The 17708-nt window shown below is 42.4% G+C and overlaps 1 protein-coding gene across 2 annotated transcripts in view; it reads left to right on the forward strand.

Moving 5' to 3' along the window:
• Window positions 1-17393, forward strand: part of ankrd52a (ankyrin repeat domain 52a) — a 31074-nt gene extending 13681 nt beyond the window's left edge. The window contains exons 18-28 of one of the 2 annotated variants that reach the window (XM_012824873.3): window positions 98-299; window positions 506-593; window positions 1133-1250; window positions 1482-1701; window positions 2882-2969; window positions 3077-3160; window positions 3357-3502; window positions 3602-3684; window positions 4537-4619; window positions 5077-5168; window positions 5414-17393. In XM_012824873.3, the coding sequence (XP_012680327.1) occupies window positions 98-299; window positions 506-593; window positions 1133-1250; window positions 1482-1701; window positions 2882-2969; window positions 3077-3160; window positions 3357-3502; window positions 3602-3684; window positions 4537-4619; window positions 5077-5168; window positions 5414-5631 (1422 nt within the window). In that variant the 3' untranslated portion in view covers window positions 5632-17393. Of the gene's footprint in view, window positions 1-97; window positions 300-505; window positions 594-1132; window positions 1251-1481; window positions 1702-2881; window positions 2970-3076; window positions 3161-3356; window positions 3503-3601; window positions 3685-4536; window positions 4620-4916; window positions 4984-5076; window positions 5169-5413 lie in introns of those variants that run through there. The other variant, XM_031568047.2, reaches the window with a different exon arrangement.
• The last annotated feature ends 315 nt before the right edge of the window (window positions 17394-17708 follow it).

Raw genomic sequence — 17708 nt, forward strand, 5'->3', positions numbered from 1 at the left:
TAGCATGTGATTTGTGAAGATGAGAAGTCCTCCATCTTAATGTGTGTGTGTGTGTGTGTGTGTGTGTGTGTGTGTGTGTGTGTGTGTGTGTCACCAGGCGTATTATGGTCACTGTGAAGCCCTGTGGGTTCTGGCAGAGACGCTGGTGAGTCTGGACGTGCGGGACACCATGGGGCGCTCAGCGCTCTACCTGGCCGCCCTCAGAGGCCATGCAGCCTGCGTGGAGGTGCTGCTGGCTCACGGGGCCTCCTGCCTGCTTAAGGATCGAGGCCGCAAGTGGACCCCGCTGCACGTGGCAGGTGTGTGTGTGTGTGTGCGCGCACTTGCCTGTGTGATTCTGATTGTATAATGGGCTTCATCGGACACCATCACAGAGGATTATTGTCTGAACTTTGTCTAATTGAGGTGTCGATGCCAAAAAATGTGGCTTTGCCGTAGCATGGTTTCCTAAATATCCTCCCAGCCTCAGTATATATGTTTGATCCAAGCTCTGTTTGTCCCTCAGCGGCCAATGGTCATGCTGACTGCCTGCTGATGCTGGTCAACCGGGCCAATACTGCTGACATCATTGACGTCACAGATGCCAAGGGACAGTAAGTGCATTTTCCCATCGTGTGTTTACACATGGGGGCTCAGGTGTTCCAACAGGCACCTGGTTGTTATGAGTGCTGTATGTTTGATCCTTATCAGCTAGTAGATATATATGAACAGGTGATATCAGCCGAAAAAGCACTGGTAGGTGATATCCGGATGAATTGTGACCTTACTGAGTAGTCCACTGAAATATTGAACACTCCATTAAAACTCACAAATAGGTCATTGTGCAGTGGAGGGCCAAAATTTAATTTGACTTTGTAGGCCGTTTATTTGAAGCTAATTAACCGCATTGGCATCATGTGGGAACAGGAGCCAATGTCATTGATATGTCAAAGTGGGAACTTAATTCTATCGCCTGGCAACCTAGTATCATTAACGACTTCTGCCACGGCTCAACTGGGAATGCGAGCCACAAGGTTCCCGTCTTCGAGAAGGGCAAGTGGAGACTGAAATTGTAATGCTTTCTCTAGGGAGTAAGCTATGGGGGACTATTGCTGACGTTGATGACCCTAAAATGAAGTGTTTGTGTGTGCAGGACACCTCTGATGTTGGCAGCGCTGGGCAGCCATACTGAATCTGTTCACCTGTTGCTGGAGAGAGGAGCTACTCCTGACATCGGCGACAAGTGGAGCCGCACAGCACTGCACCGAGCTGTAAGTCTGTGTGTGTGTGTGTGTGTGTGTGTGTGTGAGTGAGCGTGCGTTTCCATGTGCTCCAGGATCCAGTACTGGAAAGTCCTTGAAAATGAATGTCAGTCAGTCGTAAATCGGTTATGATGGTTTGCATTAGATTATTTCACATTGATATTTGTATATGTGGAATGCCTTACTTTCTTGCCGTCATTGGATCACCTGAAACATGACCTATGTGGATGCACCCTGCAGGCGGCTTTGGGTGGCGGGGAGTGTGTGTGTGCACTGCTGGCGCATGGGGCGCAGGCTCTGTGTCGTGACGTGCGGGGACGCACTCCGCTGCACCTGGCAGCATCACGCGGCCACCGTGAGCTGCTGGGTCTCCTGCTGGCTGCTGCACTGCATGCCGACCCGCTCGACTCGCTGCTGGACTACAGTGGCTACACGCCCTCACACTGGGCTGCCTACAACGGTAAGCACGTACACACTCGACATTAAAACACAAGTCTCCTTCAGATATGAAATCTGCAACAATGTGAGATTAAAAACAATCCGTAATCGATAACTCACTAAGCCAGCAAAGTTGCATGTCTTCATTCCCGCACAAAACGCCTGGTTACGGAATAGTGAGTGCGAACCTCCATGAGGTGAGACAGTCAGCACTGCTGTTAGGTGAAAATTCACCCTAGTTACCTCAGGACTCAGTTATCTCCATCAACTGCCAGCAAAGATTTCTAGTGTAGTGATTCAAATAGTCAGAGTTAAAGTCTCATGCTAGTCAACCTAGCTATCCTAACAGTTGCTAAGGTGTGTTAATATGAACTAATTCGGTGCTAATTTAAAGTTATGTATGTGGTAGCGAAGCTGCAGCTGAGTGTTCCCTACCTTTTCGTGAGCTAAATTACTAGCTATTATGACATGCAAACTGAACTCTACCATTTAAACTGTTTAAGATTATTTAAAAGTTTCTTTGGTTAGCTGGTTAGCTATCATAGCAACTAAGCAACCACATTAACCTGGCAATGCCGTTTGCTGCATAACCTGAATTCTCAAAATTTGCTCACCAATACAAGACCGCCACAACCACTTACGGATGTTAAATGGCTTCACATAGACATTAAACAATCCGGAGAAAAATAATAGGACATCAATTGGGCAAGGGGGTACTCTTATATCAATGAAGTGAATGAAGGGGGAGAGGTCCCCCTTCCCGAAGACGGGAATCATGTGGATCGCATTACCATTTGAGCCGTGACAGGAGATTGTCATTTATACTATTAGGTCGCCTGGGGATTGATTAACGGTCCAACTTTGCCATGTCAACGAAAATGGCTTGCATTCTCACATGATGCCAGTATGATCATCAAATAAACAGCTTTCAATGTGTGGGAATTGTACCACACATATGTGTCCACATATCTACCCCTCAGGCTTATCCGACACTGTATGCACACGGCATGGAGTTTTTGTCAAAGGAAAATATAAACTTGAGTTTATTAACACTTGATACTTTAACACTCTGGACTGGCATACTGAGAAAACAGTGGTCATAGGCGTGCACGTTTAAAAAAAAAAAATACCTTTTTGTTGGCAAACTGAGCTGTCATTGAACATTTGCTTTGTCTTGTCTTTCCATGTTTATCTGTGTTTAGGGCATGAGGACTGTTTGGAAGTTTTACTTGAACACAAACCGTTTAGTATCCAGGAGGGCAACCCCTTCAGTCCTTTGCACTGTGCTCTGTGAGTACAACCACCGTTGCCTCTACAGTACCCTAAATAACATTTAACACGTGTGTATTGCATGGTGCCCGTGATTGTCCTTGATCGTGTTTGTCTGTTTTCGTCAGAATCAATGGCCATGATGGTGCTGCTGAACTGTTGGTGGAAACCTTGGGAACACAGCTGGTTAACCTTAGGGACACTAAAGGAAGGTGGGTGGGTGGGAAGGTTGTGTGTGTGTGCATGCATGCGTGTGTGTGTGTGTTTCTGTGATGTCTTCATGTGTCAAGCAAAAACAAAAGTTAACATTTGTGGCATATTAAACAACTTTAATAATGCACCAGTAGAACTCATGTGTTGAAATGCACCCAGCCTATGGCCATAACCTTTCACCTCTCCTGTGCATAGAACCCCGCTGCATGCTGCGGCCCATGCCGAGAGTGTTGCCGGGCTACAGCTGGTCCTAGTCCAGGGGTCAGAGGTGAATGCTGTTGATCAAGCTGGACACTCACCACTCATGGTTGCCGCTGATAATGGACACACTTCCCACGTTGGTGCGTTGTAGGCCGCTATAGGCAGCTTTTGTAAGTGATTACCATTCCTGATTCATTGTAAGACTTGAGTATTCATTTCTGTGTTTGTTTGCCCTACAGAGATCCTGCTGCACCAGGCCAAGGCAGACCTCACCTTGCTGGACATCAACAACAATACCGCGCTTCACCTGGCCTGCAGCAAGGTACAACCACCAACACGCATATATGCTTGTGTGTGTGTGTGAGAGAGAGATTTACGCAGACACACATTCACTATGTTGATATAGCTTGCTCAGGAACCGCAGCATAAAAGAGTGACCTATCACAGTTGTCTAAAATGACAAGATTTATGGAGTGTAGATTTGAGCTGAGGTATTCATGAGAAGTCCCAAATGGAAAAAAGATAAATAATAAAGAGAGAAATAAGGTGCTTCCCCTTTTCTGTGGACAATCAGACAATACCCTGGGACTCACTGCCTGTGCACCGCCAATTCCTGAGCAGTTGGGGATGCAGAGGATCATGACACACACATTTGCACACACACGTCTTCTGATATTACTCACATCATAAATGTCTGTATTAGGCGCCTTCAGGCAGTGGAAGAAGTACATTGCCTGTCAGTCATCACTGTGTGGTTGTCATAGTCACCGTTTAAACAATAGAGCTGTGAGCAGTTTGTGTTCGTATTGTAAATTGTAGGATGCAGAATAATTTAGCAATATTTTAATTTCAACTATTTATTTCTGTTGGTTCTTAGTGTTTTCATTACTTTGATCGGTTTATCTGTGCAAAAATTTGCACCGCAACTTCATTTTTTTAATTTTTTTATTTAAAGTTCACCTTTGAACTTTGCTGAACTCCATGGCAGCACAGCTACATGGAACACGAGCAACACTTTCACGTACACAGCTGTCGCCCGGCGTCAACTGCCACCTCACCAAAGACCAATGCCACTGTCCGCGGCGGCCATTTGTCATTGGAAATGAATGGGCAACAGTGAATTTTTTTTGTCTGTTTCTTTTGTTTTTTTTTCCTGACACTGTGTTTCTTCTAGGGCCACGAGATGTGTGCACTCCTGATCCTGGCAGAGATAGATGACCCCTCCCTCATCAATGCCACCAACAGCGCACTGCAAATGTGAGGCTCAGCCCACTTTCTTTTCTTTCCTCTTGGTCTTTTCTGTCTTGGATGTCTACTCATCTTGTTTTATCGGAAGTGCAGGCAGTGATGCCAATTCAGAACACTAGGTAACCTCACATTGTAATATTTGGCTAATAAGTTTTCACATTTGGGACGGTTTTGGATAACTTTAGGAACTCTGCCTGATGTCACAGCCAAAGTGGCATTGACGGAAAGGGGGATGTGATTGTTTGGCTGTTGAGTTTCTAATCAGCTAATCAGTATTGCTAACTAGTACCATAACATTCCCTCCAGGCCCCTTCATATAACTGTGGAGTTTCTAATCAGCCAGCATCCACCAGTATAGCTAACTAGTACCGTAACATGCCCTCCAGGCCCCTTCATATAACTGTGGAGTTTCTAATCAGCCAGCATCCACCAGTATTGCTAACTAGTACCTTAACATGCCCTCCAGGCCCCTTCATATAGCTGCTCGCAACGGTCTGGCCACAGTGGTGGAGGTGCTGCTGAGTCGTGGAGCCACAGTGCTGGCAGTGGATGATGAGGGTAAGCCCACATAAACACACACTGGCCTGCATGTAAATGCACACACACACACACACACACACACACACACACACACACACACTGCTTTGGTTACACCGTCAAACTGGTCAGAACTAGCTAACTTGAGTTATTATACTAACTAGACAACCAAATTCATATAAGAATTCTATTCTAAAAGTGTAGTTGAGCTGTATGCACATGGTACTTGACTGACAGGTTGTGTGCACGTGGGTTTCTCTCCTTAGGCCACACCCCAGCCCTGGCATGTGCACCCAACAAGGACGTGGCTGACTGCCTGGCTCTGATACTGTCCACCATGAAGCCTTTTCCCCCCAAAGAGTCCAGCAGTGCCCACTACGGCCTCAACCTGCTCAAGCATTGCGGCATCGCTGCTGCCCACCGACCACTTGCCAACGGCAGTCTGCGCCACGGTTACGCCAAGGACAGCTGCCTCACCGAGTGAGACGCGCGCACACACGCACACACACGCACACACACACACACACACACACACACACACAAGCATACACACACACATACACAAAAGCGCGTGTGCACACCGACCAACCCCCTTGCTTCAATACACACAGGAAGTATCAGTCATGCTTCCCTCTTGAGCTCCCTAACCCCCTCCCCCTATAACCCCCTCCCCAGCGCTCTCACCTTGACAACCCCCACCCCTCGCCTCACACTGTAGACACGCAGGAATATACTAATTTGTGTGTGTGTGTGTATGCGTGCAATAGTGTGTGTGTGTGCGAGTGCGCAGAATTTAACCTGATGGGTGCAGTCAAACCTATATGCAAATATGTCACTCGAAATCTATATTCCTGCCCCTCTCTCTCTCTCTCTTTCTGTCTCTACATGTCCATTGTGTCTTTCTCATTTCCCAAAAAGACCTAAAGCAACCTTACAAACTGTGTGGAGAAGCATTTGAACGGCTTCACCTGCCCTATTGGTGTGAGACAGTTACCTCAAATTTGGCCCTCGAGCAGAAGAAGTGGTTAGCCAGTCTGTGCTGCATGAGAGTCTTGCAGGGCAGAGGAACCAACCAACAGGTTTGACTGCACGGCCACAGGACGGGTTGGGGGGGACCACTTCCAGTGCAGACAGACCTCACATGACGCATTCTAATGAAGGGGCCCAATTATGATGAAACTGCACCCAGCCCCACCCACTCACTCGTTATTTACATGCTTGAGCAGTCACATTAATAACACAGTGATGGCTTTGCTCTTCCGGTATTAATTGGGTGAGGTCGTTTAGTTGGTTTTGACAAAGTTTACCTTTTAAGTGGATGGAAAACAAATTATTTCACATGAATAAAAGAATGAGTTTCAGTGTATAGCATGAGGGGCTGTCTGCACCGGTCCCTACCCTAAAGTGAGCTCAGATATGAAGGAATTGTCAGCCTTTCTACTCACAGAAGTGGAAGATGAAGGAAATGCGTATTTGAGTGCAAGAAAAATATGGCCATCTTTTGGGCTTCTCTGGAAATTTCTAGATGTCTTACAGTGCTGTGCCTAAGTCTCAAACAGCTAATGATACTCATCATGCTAATTACTGTGGGCGGGATTCTCCCTGACCCACATTAAGTACCCCTTTCAGTGATGTACCCACCTCCCTTATCCAACACCCCTCCCAAACTATGTGGAATGGTTTTTGAGACTTCAAAAGAGAACAATTCTAGGAGTTTCAGATTGGGGGAAAAAAAAAAAAAATTTCAATACAATACAATTTCTTAAAAACTAAAAGAAACGACAAGCACCCATACCGAAGCGAGGACTAGCTCCTCTCCACCTCCCAATTTTTTCCCAGTACAGACAGCTGTCTGGAACATTCATTACATGAGTAAGTTGATGTTTGCACAATAGGGTGTCAAGGACTTTAAAAAAAAAAAAAAAGACAAAAAAATTGTTTTCAATATAGCTGCTAAAATATAATTGCCTTTGTTTTTTGGTAGATTGTAATAATGGTATTTAAAAGCGGGTCTTATTTCATGTTTTTCATTTTTTTTTTTTTTCCTTCATCCTTATTTAAGAGCAATACTCAAAGAGAGCCTTCAAAATGTCTTACCTCACATTTTGCTTGATCCTAAAAGGATTTTGGTTGTTAATACTCCTCAGATTCACTTTCCGTAGAACTCTGCCAAGGAAGCGTTTGGTTTTAAAGAAATGAACACAGTTATCCAGTTCAAGGCTAAAATATATATACACTTTATAATTGGAATATGCACTGTTGGAGAAGGAAAGCTACCAAAGGTGTTACATGTTTCATGCTAAGATGATTACTCCCACAAAGCCACACTGAAGAGCCCCCCTTACCTTTGCCTGGTATTACATGTTGCCCATCACCTGCTATGAAGATAACATATCATTTTTGCATGCTAGATGTATTCAATTGCCACCAAATCATAGTTCACCAAAAAAAATAAAATAAGAAATTTGAATGCATCTACAGGTCCAATGCACTTGAAGCTTTAAAAACATAAAAAACTACAACATAATGACCTCATGTACGGCATCACTGTAGACTTGTCTAGTAACCAGGGTTTGTGGGTACGGCCAAATATTTTCCAGGGCTTCGGGTCCTTCGGTTTGTCCCCGAGCACAGGTGTTGGCCTCAGCTTCCCAAGTCCATTGCAATGCAAAATTATGATCGCTCTGCTAGAAGACTCAAAAGCAGCACCCCTGGTGCCAGTGCATCACAGTGATGGCTTTATCTCCCTTATAATCTCATCCAGCCAATTGCCAGCATTTCACACTGTGCCCTAATGATTCCTTTGGACCTGGATAATCATCTCCATGTTCTTGCTGATCTCTGTCGAGCTCGCTAGCTGTTGGGCTGGCGTCCTCTACCTGTTTCATATCGACCTTTAAACGGCGTTGCCTCTCCCTGAATGTACTTGCTTTATGCTCCAGCTATCCTGTCTGTCGGCTACTGGGATGCTAGCCTCGGTAGCTGCTGCTCTTCCTCTCCTCGCCTCCTGGCCTTACTGTAGCTGTTGGTACACAGGCTGGGTTTGACCGGTTTCAGTTCTTCAACCAATTTACGCGCCACTGAACGAGAGGTTCAAAAAAGTGCTCCTAAATGATTGTGGAAGAGGCTGCGTGGTGCTATGGAACAAGAAATAAGACGACTTTTTCGACCTTTTTTGCAAATAATTTGTGTAGGTGTGTTATCTTCCATGCTTTTTTGCACAGCCGGCCATCTATTCCATAGTTAAAAGTATTAAATACTATATCAGTCAGTTAAGCTTTTTAGTGAAAGGTAGTGTTTTTATATCGTGTGTCCTCAGTTTGTGGCTAGAAAATCTTGAGTGTTAGTGCCAGCTGCCTTGGCCTTAACTGTGTTTTGTGTAGTTACCGGGAGACGTAGGTATATCCAAACTAGCATTTCGTGTGTTAGCATTTCGATTTCAATTTTTGATTTGCACAATTTTACTTGACCATTAAGCAGGAATGAGCACCATAAGGTTCTCCCTTATGGCCTGGATCGTGAAACAAACAACAATGCGTGAAGCCTAAGTTTAAAAGTGTATTATTGACTGATTTTTGCACTCCAGGTGATCAGGCAACATGAATCACTTCATTCTTCTTACTGTGTGGCTCTGTGGGAGTACTGCCATCAGTGGCAGAGGATCAGAAATTCTATCTCAAAGAGCAGCTGAAGAGGTAGACTAATACGTTTCCTTGTGTTCGCTTTCTTTTTGTGTGTGTGTGTGTGTGAGAGTGTGTGTGTTTGTTTGTTCTTTTTTGTTTCATTTTGAAATGACAATCAGTCTACTAAGGGCTTTTTATTTGTAAGGAAACACTTTTATGGGGACTTGTGCAAATATGTTGCCATCTTGACACCCAAACTAGTCTCCTTTTTAAAAGTCGGCATATGCGTGCCGTCATGCCCAGAGTGCGCACTTGCTTGGTATGTGTGCTTACTGTTTTTTTTGGGGGGGGGGGGGAAGGGATTATCTTGTGCTTCCCCGTCACCTTAGCAAAATTCACTGTCAAATAAAAAACTGTAAAAAAGAAAAAAAAACTTTCAGATTGTAACATCAGAACTATTAGTTACTACTCTTTACATAAATTCCACAATACCTACAATTGTTCTCTTTTAACAGAATATAGAAAAACGTACCACAAATGTTCATGGGGTATTGGTAGTCACATATATTTATCTATCTATATATACGTATAGATATATATATATTAACACATACTTTTATGCATCAAATTCAAAGTTCATTGCAGACTGAGATTTTATTGTCAGGTCTATGGTGCATTAACAGGGATGAGAAGGTATCATGTTAAAAATAAAAAAAATGGAAAAGGAAAAAAAGAAGAAAAAAAAACAGGAAAAGTTGAAAAAAGCAAATGCTTATCTTGCACCCTGATGTGGCCAGTACCGGTGTTCCACAAGGTATTTCATTTTAAAGCCTTTAAGGAGAAAAAAAAGTCAATATCCTTTACTATATGCAGGAATAGCAAATGCCAAAATCAGTGTAATTGCTATTTCTCATATTTGTACTAGTATGCTGAAAGAAATGATTGTATTAAGCTACCTGAACTTTTTGTGGCATTTTACATAGGCCTTTTTCTATGATGTCAGACAAGGGTGTTGCTGGTGCGGAGATATCACATCAACAAATAAGCCATTTAATAATAATCTAATTCAGCTGAATAGGAGAAGGGATTTTTATTTGAAATTGTACATTTTGTTCAAACTAAAGAGTGTGCGAGCAAGCAAGAGAGAAAGACATCCTGCTCTAACACCTGCGTAACCTTTTTTTTTTTTTTTTTGATTCTCAAAATTGGACTACCGTACTACATTCAATTTGGAAAGTGGGTTGAGTGCAAGTTAAATAAATTGCCACAGATTGGCTGGCCTGGGCGAACGGGACTTGCTCCCGATGCAAACCACCTTGTCTTGTCAAGAGCTGTGCAAAGTGCTGACAGGCCCCCTGGCCAGACTTTGGTCTGGTGAAAGGTTGGAGAGTTTGGGCCAGGGATGGAAGAAACAGGCTTGCTTTGGTAAACAAAACAAAAGCCTGACTTTTGCTTTGAAGGTCCTAACTCCAACCCACCCCCCACCCCCCCCCCGTCAAGCATTAGCTCATTGCAGAGGACACGGCTCAGCCCAGACCAAAAGCACTTATCGAATGAATAGGCACTTTTGTATATTTAATATCTCTATATGTATGTGTGTATTTATGTATACATGTTACCTATGTAGATATTAACGTTAGGGGTTACAGTTTTCTTCAGCAAAAGAGGTGAGAGGGTGTCTCACTTTTCACTGGTGAGCAGGTGTGCTGTGCGTGCGTGTGTTTTGTTTGTGTGTTTGTGTCTACGTATGAGGAGGGGATGGTTTCTCTTGTCGGGATCACTATTCGGTAGCAATGAAAGTAAAGCTTGCACCTGAATGTGCACATGTGTGTAGCACAAAGTCCATTTCAAACAGAAAAAAACGACCTCTATTTGCACTGCCTTTCTTCAACCAGTTGCCAAAAAGCAAGGATGTTTAAAAAAAAAAATGAAAATTGAGGACAAAAACTGACATTTGATGAAGAACACAAACTATGTATAGGTATACGTCGATTGACAGACATCTCTGCTGAGCCATAGTCCAGTAATTTGCTGACTAAAAGTGAATGTAAGGTCTAAATTTTGAGTAGGTGGGGTTGTGAAGCTGACATTACTGCACTGTCTCTAGACAAAATGACAAAAAGTAATAGATTAAAGTCTGACACCCTTTTTTAGGATTGTTCCTTTTCCACATCTGCTTACATCTGCAGACAAATGGGCAAAGGTTTGAAACAGTCTTCTCATTTGAGCCAGTGTTGGACATTATTTTTTTAGCAGGGTAGAGGGTTCTAGATGTAGCCGATGCACATGCCTTATGTTCTCAGCACAAATGTCACACCAATGTCATCTTTAGCACTGCTCATGTGGTCCTTTAGGGCCCCTCCATTCTGCACTGTCCTGTGAAGCAGCCTAGCTCAAAGTGGTTGTTGTTACAAAATGGCAGCCATATTCTCTACTGCAATTGCCTTACAGTTACCTCCTGATGTTCTTCCTGTGTTGTGATGCGCAAGCCTGCATAGTCTCTGTACTTGTTTGGAATGTGTACGTCTTTGTTTCATAACTGATAGCATATCAAAAGCATTCAACCTTAATGACGCCCCATGCTGTTACCTAGACCCGTAAGTGCCGTAGCAATTTCCGTCTCTCTTGTTTGTTCTCGATGGTTGTTGGAAAGAACAATTTGTTGAAGTCATCCTTTGTCCAGTGGGGTTCGGCACAAAAGAAGTTCAAAGAGTGATTCTCACCTTTTCTTTTGCCTTTGTTTCATCAAAGGCCATCTCTCTCCCCACCCAGTTATTGATTCCCAAAGTCCTTATCACAAGTGAAACTCTTTAATAGTGCTGATCCCCTTAGACCTTCACTAAGATGCAGATAACCAGCTTTGTATTGCTCTCACTGAAAAGGAAATCGTGTAAGCTGTATGAGTGAGAGTGCTAGGGTATAAGCTGTTGAAGACCGTATAAAACAATTCAGTTCAGAGTTCATATTTGAAGAGACTCAGTTCATCACACTCCTCAAGATGGGGAAATACTTTTTTTCAGAAATAATGTCCTTAACTGGCTCAAATGGTGGGTAAGACTACGTTTTCTAAAATGCTCGAGTATTCTAGGAGAAAGATTGGAGTTTACTTGTTTTTTTTTTCTTTTCTTTCTTTCTTGTCCTCTACTCATCTGTATAGCATCAAGCCCATAGCGAATGTGCATTTTGTCATACAGATCAAGTACACTCTCTGTTGAAAGGTATGTTTTGAGTTTTTAAAAAGCAATATTGCAGTCGGCCAGTTCGAGGAGGAGAGATAGACTTGCACAAACTAGTGGAGATGGTAGCAGTTGACACACACAGAACACACGAAGCGTCAAAAAAAAAAAACAAGCATTGAAGAAAATGGGCATGACTAGTGATTTTGTACGTTTGTGAGTTTTTGTTTTCCTTGTTTCTTCAGGGTACTGAAGTACTAGTTGTGGTCCTGGCTCTCTATCTGGTCTCGTACAGGGCGTAGGTCTGTATTTGACAGGAGTGGTGGAATCACTTCTAATGTAGCTTCTCATTTGTGTCTTAGAGTTTTGTTGGTGAGAGATCACAGCTCTTTGTAAGATTGAATAGTATTTGTTTTCGTAAAATATATATCCGTGATTATTTAACATCCAGAACTTTATTATGATTTGAAGATAAAGAGAGGGTTTATAGGAAAGCTGGAATTAGATTTCTTTTTTTTTTGAATAGTTAGTTTATATTATAGTTATCATAGCTGTCGTGTCACATATTAACTACAGTGATACTGTCCACAGCACGGTCTACTGGGATATCTCCCACTTACCTCCGGTGTTGGTAGAAGTTGCTCCTGAAAAGTGCTGACTGTGGACCAGTTGTCATGTTCTATTCTACTCCTCAGACTGCGAAAGAGGGGAGAGAAGCTGGTCCCAGGTCAGCATCTGTGCAGCAACATCTCCCCTGAGCCTTACCTCCAAGGACACCAGTGTCCCTCTTTACTTGAAGCATCGGTGAAAGGCAATAGCAGAATATTTTATGTTTTCACCTTCCCCTCTGCCCCCCATAGAAAGCATGCCTTAAACTTAAGGGTACACCATGTGAATTCCCTCAACGTAAAGTAAAAAAAAAAAAAACGTCTTTGTTACCTTACTGGTGATAATTGGTGTACAGGTTTTCATATCAATAGTGGCTGCAGTTATAGAAGATAACCTTGTTTTAATATATAACAAAGTCTATGTTGATATTGTAAAAAATTATAATAATGCATCTATGTAAGAAAAAAAAGTGTTTTTCAAGTTTTTGTCAACCTCTAGATTCTAAATGGGCATAGCAGGGATTTAGCCAGTCCCAGGACTCAGATAGCTGTACATCTGTCATTTTAAATGTACCGACCCATGTGAATGAGCTGTTTGTGACAAATCCATCTACAGATCCTCCTCTTTGCATGAATCCCTGCACCCTTTAACAGCTCCAGACAAATGAAACGTAGACTGATGTCTGTCACTGGCCTGAGGTTGCCTCCATAGTACTGTGACCTCTGTCCTCATGGTTATATATCACAGTGTGTCATGGAAGTAATATTAATGACCTTCTCTCATCTGATACCTCTTGTCCTGTTGATGTTTTAAGGCTATTCTCAGTAATCTGAGGTCACTACCATGCGTTACCTCTCTGGCTTTGGATAAGCGGAGATTGAGAGAAGCAGCCATTAAAGATGATGGTTAGCATCCATAAGACCTGCGAGCTCTATGTCAGTGTGCCTCAGTATCCTTTGAAGTCCTAGAGAGTATTTCAGCCTGGTGAACATCCGATGCCTTTCACCCAACCTACCCATAATAAGTATGGGAGAGCCACAGTTCATTGTAGTGTTTGGTCAGAACACTTTCCGGCAGAGGGGTCTATGGAGACACCAGTGGGATCATCTGAAAGCGGATGATCTAGTGGTCCTCTGCATTTGGCTGGATTGCCCTAAGAAGGGACAGTTGCTGCTTTTTGAAGGCTGAAGGTCTCAAAATAATTCTTCTCAAATGGACCTAACTGGAGGCTCAGGTCATGTATGGCAACTTATGCAAATTCCCATGTTTGATGGAGGTCCTGTTATGCATGGTGGAGCTACGCTGTGAGAACATTGCTGTGCAGTTGGAATGTGGAAACCTGAATGGCCTACGTTAAACGATTTTCCTGGTTTGTGCAACGTCTTTTCAAGATTAATTTCAAACCATGGACTCTATTGAACATTCTTGCTCCACGGAATTGTGTTGTTCTCAATTGTAGCCACACTAAGATTAATTTGGTGCAAGCTATAAATGCTATTAAATTGTAAGAGAGGTTATATTGCATGGTGGCATTTTTCACCAAGAATACTGATTATGCATTCAGTTTAGAGAATTGCTGGTTATTTAGTTCATTTCTATAGGTAATTGTAGTGTGTGTTACTTCAAGAGAGATGGTCACATAATTTCTGAAGAGCTTCTAAATTGAATCAAAATATCTATTTACAGTTGTTTGTTTAGTCTCTGTAAATGGTCTTCCATTCAAACCAGTCTGAAGCCTTATGAATTACCACTGAGTAGTCCTGTTTCACAGGGTCCATTATGGGTCCAACCACCTGTAGCATTAGGCTGTCACAAATTCCATTAATCCCAAGGAACTGGAAGCCATTTTGTTGACCTGCTAGTTCATTTTGTCACCACATGAATCTCTGTGGACAGAATTGTCAAAACTACAGAGTTTGTGTTGACAGATTTTTCAAAGCACAAGTCCAAAGAGGAAGTTCTGAACACCAAGTCCCCAAATTCTGGCCTGCCAGTTGTGCTCACAGTAACCTTCCAAGATGACACTTCAGCCCTCCGGGCTTGATTATGGGCTGGTTTTCAAGGTCTTTTTCCAATTGGGTAAATTACCTTGTGTAGAAAAAGAGGTTTGGCCATGGTCAAGTAATCCGTAGTTCATTCCGTTAAAGCAATATTTCCATTTGTGATTGCACCTTGACTCGCTCACAAGCACAAGTACAACTGAAAAATAGCTGGGCTGTAATTAAGATTGTCCGCAGCTTTGAAAACATGTCCTATTAGATCTAATGAACTGGCCAAGGTTGCAAACGGATCCCAACATCTAAAGTTTACAAATATGTGATTTCGAATGTAAGTAAGTGGCATAAAGAAAAGCTATTTGTTCCAACACACCAATAAGGAAACATTATGCATTCTACTGGAAGGGTGTTGTAGATTTTATTGATCTTATCTAGAGTAGCTCTTCTAGGCGTGGATTGTTGCATGTACGAGGGATGGCATGTTTGTTTAATTTAACGCAGGGTTTATCTTGATTGAATCTGAGCTTATCCAGAAATTTGACTGATCAACTGTGAGTAGCAAAGGGAGTTTAACATTGTTTATAAGAACATTTTTGCAGCCTGCTACTTCCCTTAAACCTGGAAACTAAACTTGAATTAACAGCAAAGTAAAGTGAATAATGATAATCAGTGGGATGTGTTTGATGCATTTGGCATGGCTTTATATGTTTGCGGATGTGTGTGGACGATGAGTTGGTCTTGCAGTGGAATACTATAATGCAGGATTAAGGGAAACCACCTTGCAATCACTACCTTTTGGTACTAGGACGTCCGTATCCATGTGCTATGTGAGTTTTTGTGTGTGTGTGTGTGTGTGTGTGTGTATATGACTTAATGTACTCAAGCATTTCCCATTTGAAGACTGAGGATATGTGCTCCTCACTACGTGGCGCTGAATATTTTGTAAGAAATTTGTATTTTTCCATGTCTTGGCATACTTTACACACGACTAGTTTACACTACCAGAAGCCCAAGGATTCTGCTCTCCAATTAGTCAATCCTTAAAAAAAAAAATACATTCCCTTCTAGTTATGGTAAGATCGTGGTACTTCTAGTCTTTAAAAGTTTGTGGGCTTTTTTGTATTTAGTTTGATAGACTGTTTTGGTGTCCTAACATGTTTGTGAACTTAACCCTTTGAAGAGGATATCTGAACACTGTTTTGAGTGAAAGCTTGAATTCTTTTCCAATCTGTATCTGGAATAAGGCTGTTGGTTGCCTTAAAACATACATTATCAGAAGTTCTCAATGTCCTCCCAAAGAGCCTGAGAGAGAGTGAGCCTCACAGCTCCCCTCCCCTCTGCTCAGCTGTGTGTAGAGACCTGGAAGAGGTGAACCAGTTAGCGTTAGCATTAGCCCACAGGCGTTGGAGTGCAGCAGAGAACATGCCATACCTGAAGTCTGGCAGTAACCCGAGTCCCACCCACACTGGTGTTTCACTACTGCCACCTACTAGTGAGTGAGTGAGTGTGTGTGTCTGGTTGTTGTTGTCAGAGAAAGCAGGTGTTTAGTAAGGCTTAGAGGACGTAAGCAGCGATGTAGTAGATCCAATATGAAACCCTAATTACCTCAAAACGTCAATGACAGAAATAAATACAGAACTGACCACACTTTTCATCTTCAAGTGGATTTACGCTTCATTTGTAATACACACATTCATGCTATTTTGGGGAATTGTAAAAAAAAAAAATGTTAAAAAAGGTATTAGTATTACAATACTGAGTATGGTTTTTCTGTTGTGCCTACCTCCATATTGTACAGGTCATCTTTGTCTGCTAAGTGCATAGCCACCTATTTCTGTAGGTTAAAAGAAAAAAAAAGATGGAGAAATATTTCCATTTTTTCTATCTTAAAAAAAAAAAAAGTTCAAAATGAGTGACTGTGTCTGTCATATTCAAGTGTTGAGGATTAGTCACAACCAACGACAGGAATGTCTAAGCCAAGCTGTAAGTAGACCGACAAAATCTCCTAGGTCCTAGTGCAGCAGTTTCTTTGAGAATTTTTTATCAAAGACAGATCAGCTTCAATGAGCCCATCAAAAGCACCCTTTACTCAGTGAGCAGACGTCACCTTTTCCACATCCTGACGGTGTGTTTGTGTATGTTGTGTGTGTGCGCATCAAGCCATATGTTACCACGTTTACAGCTGTTGTGTTATAGGAAATGTCTGACTGTGGAGTTGGTGTGTCATGTGTCTGCGTCTTAAACTAACATAACTCCAAAAGCAACAAAATTACAGCAGCTCTGGTTCAATTCAGGCTGAGTAAGGGTGCATGCGGTGCGCTCCGTCTGAAGGAAACACATTTATCGTATCCAGCCTTAAACCGCCAGATGCATCCCACCACAGAGGTCAGATGTTAGGCAGGGCTCCCACTAAGCAAAAGGACCTCTTCAGACCCCTCCCCAAACCCTGCCCCCCCCCCCTTCCCCAAACCCACCTAAAAGAAATGGGTAAAGAGACAAGCCGTACATGATTTTCTGTGACAATGCAATCTCTGAAAGCACTTTGCCTTGTTAAATCCTAACGTGTGCTAGTGAATGGTTATATGTTGCAAAATGTTACATTTGTGTTTTTAAAGAGAAAAAAAAAGTGAAAGGAACTATAATTTGATTAAGACACTTAAATATGATTCAAATTTGCATTGACCTCCAAGTACAGGACAAGAGAAACTCCATTAACTAAGGCATTCAAACCTGATTTTTTTTTTTTTTTACAATGTATGCTGCAGCCATTGAGTCTTGTTATTCAGTATTGTGGCTTAGAATTGGTTATGTTTAAATAAAGTGCTATCGCTTAATATCAAACTGTGTGTATTCTTTGTGTCCAGTTGTTTAATTTGGATGAATTGGATTTATACTTGAAATCAAATTAGTTTGTCTTTAATTTCATAAACTATTAATTAAAAATGCTCATCTCAAATCTGAGGCCCTCAAAGACATTTCCTAAATCTACTACGCAACTCCAGCTGCAATGGTGGGTGAACTACTTTTTGCTTAATTTACATCCAACACTCAACTGAGAGCCCAGAATGCAAAAAATGATTCACTTCCACAAGGCCTACATGACCTTTGATCAAGTGACAATCAAAAGGTTTACACAAACTTCAGAGGTAAATATGA

Source organism: Clupea harengus, chromosome 5 (genome assembly GCF_900700415.2).
Source record: "Clupea harengus chromosome 5, Ch_v2.0.2, whole genome shotgun sequence".
Lineage (NCBI taxonomy): Eukaryota > Metazoa > Chordata > Actinopteri > Clupeiformes > Clupeidae > Clupea > Clupea harengus.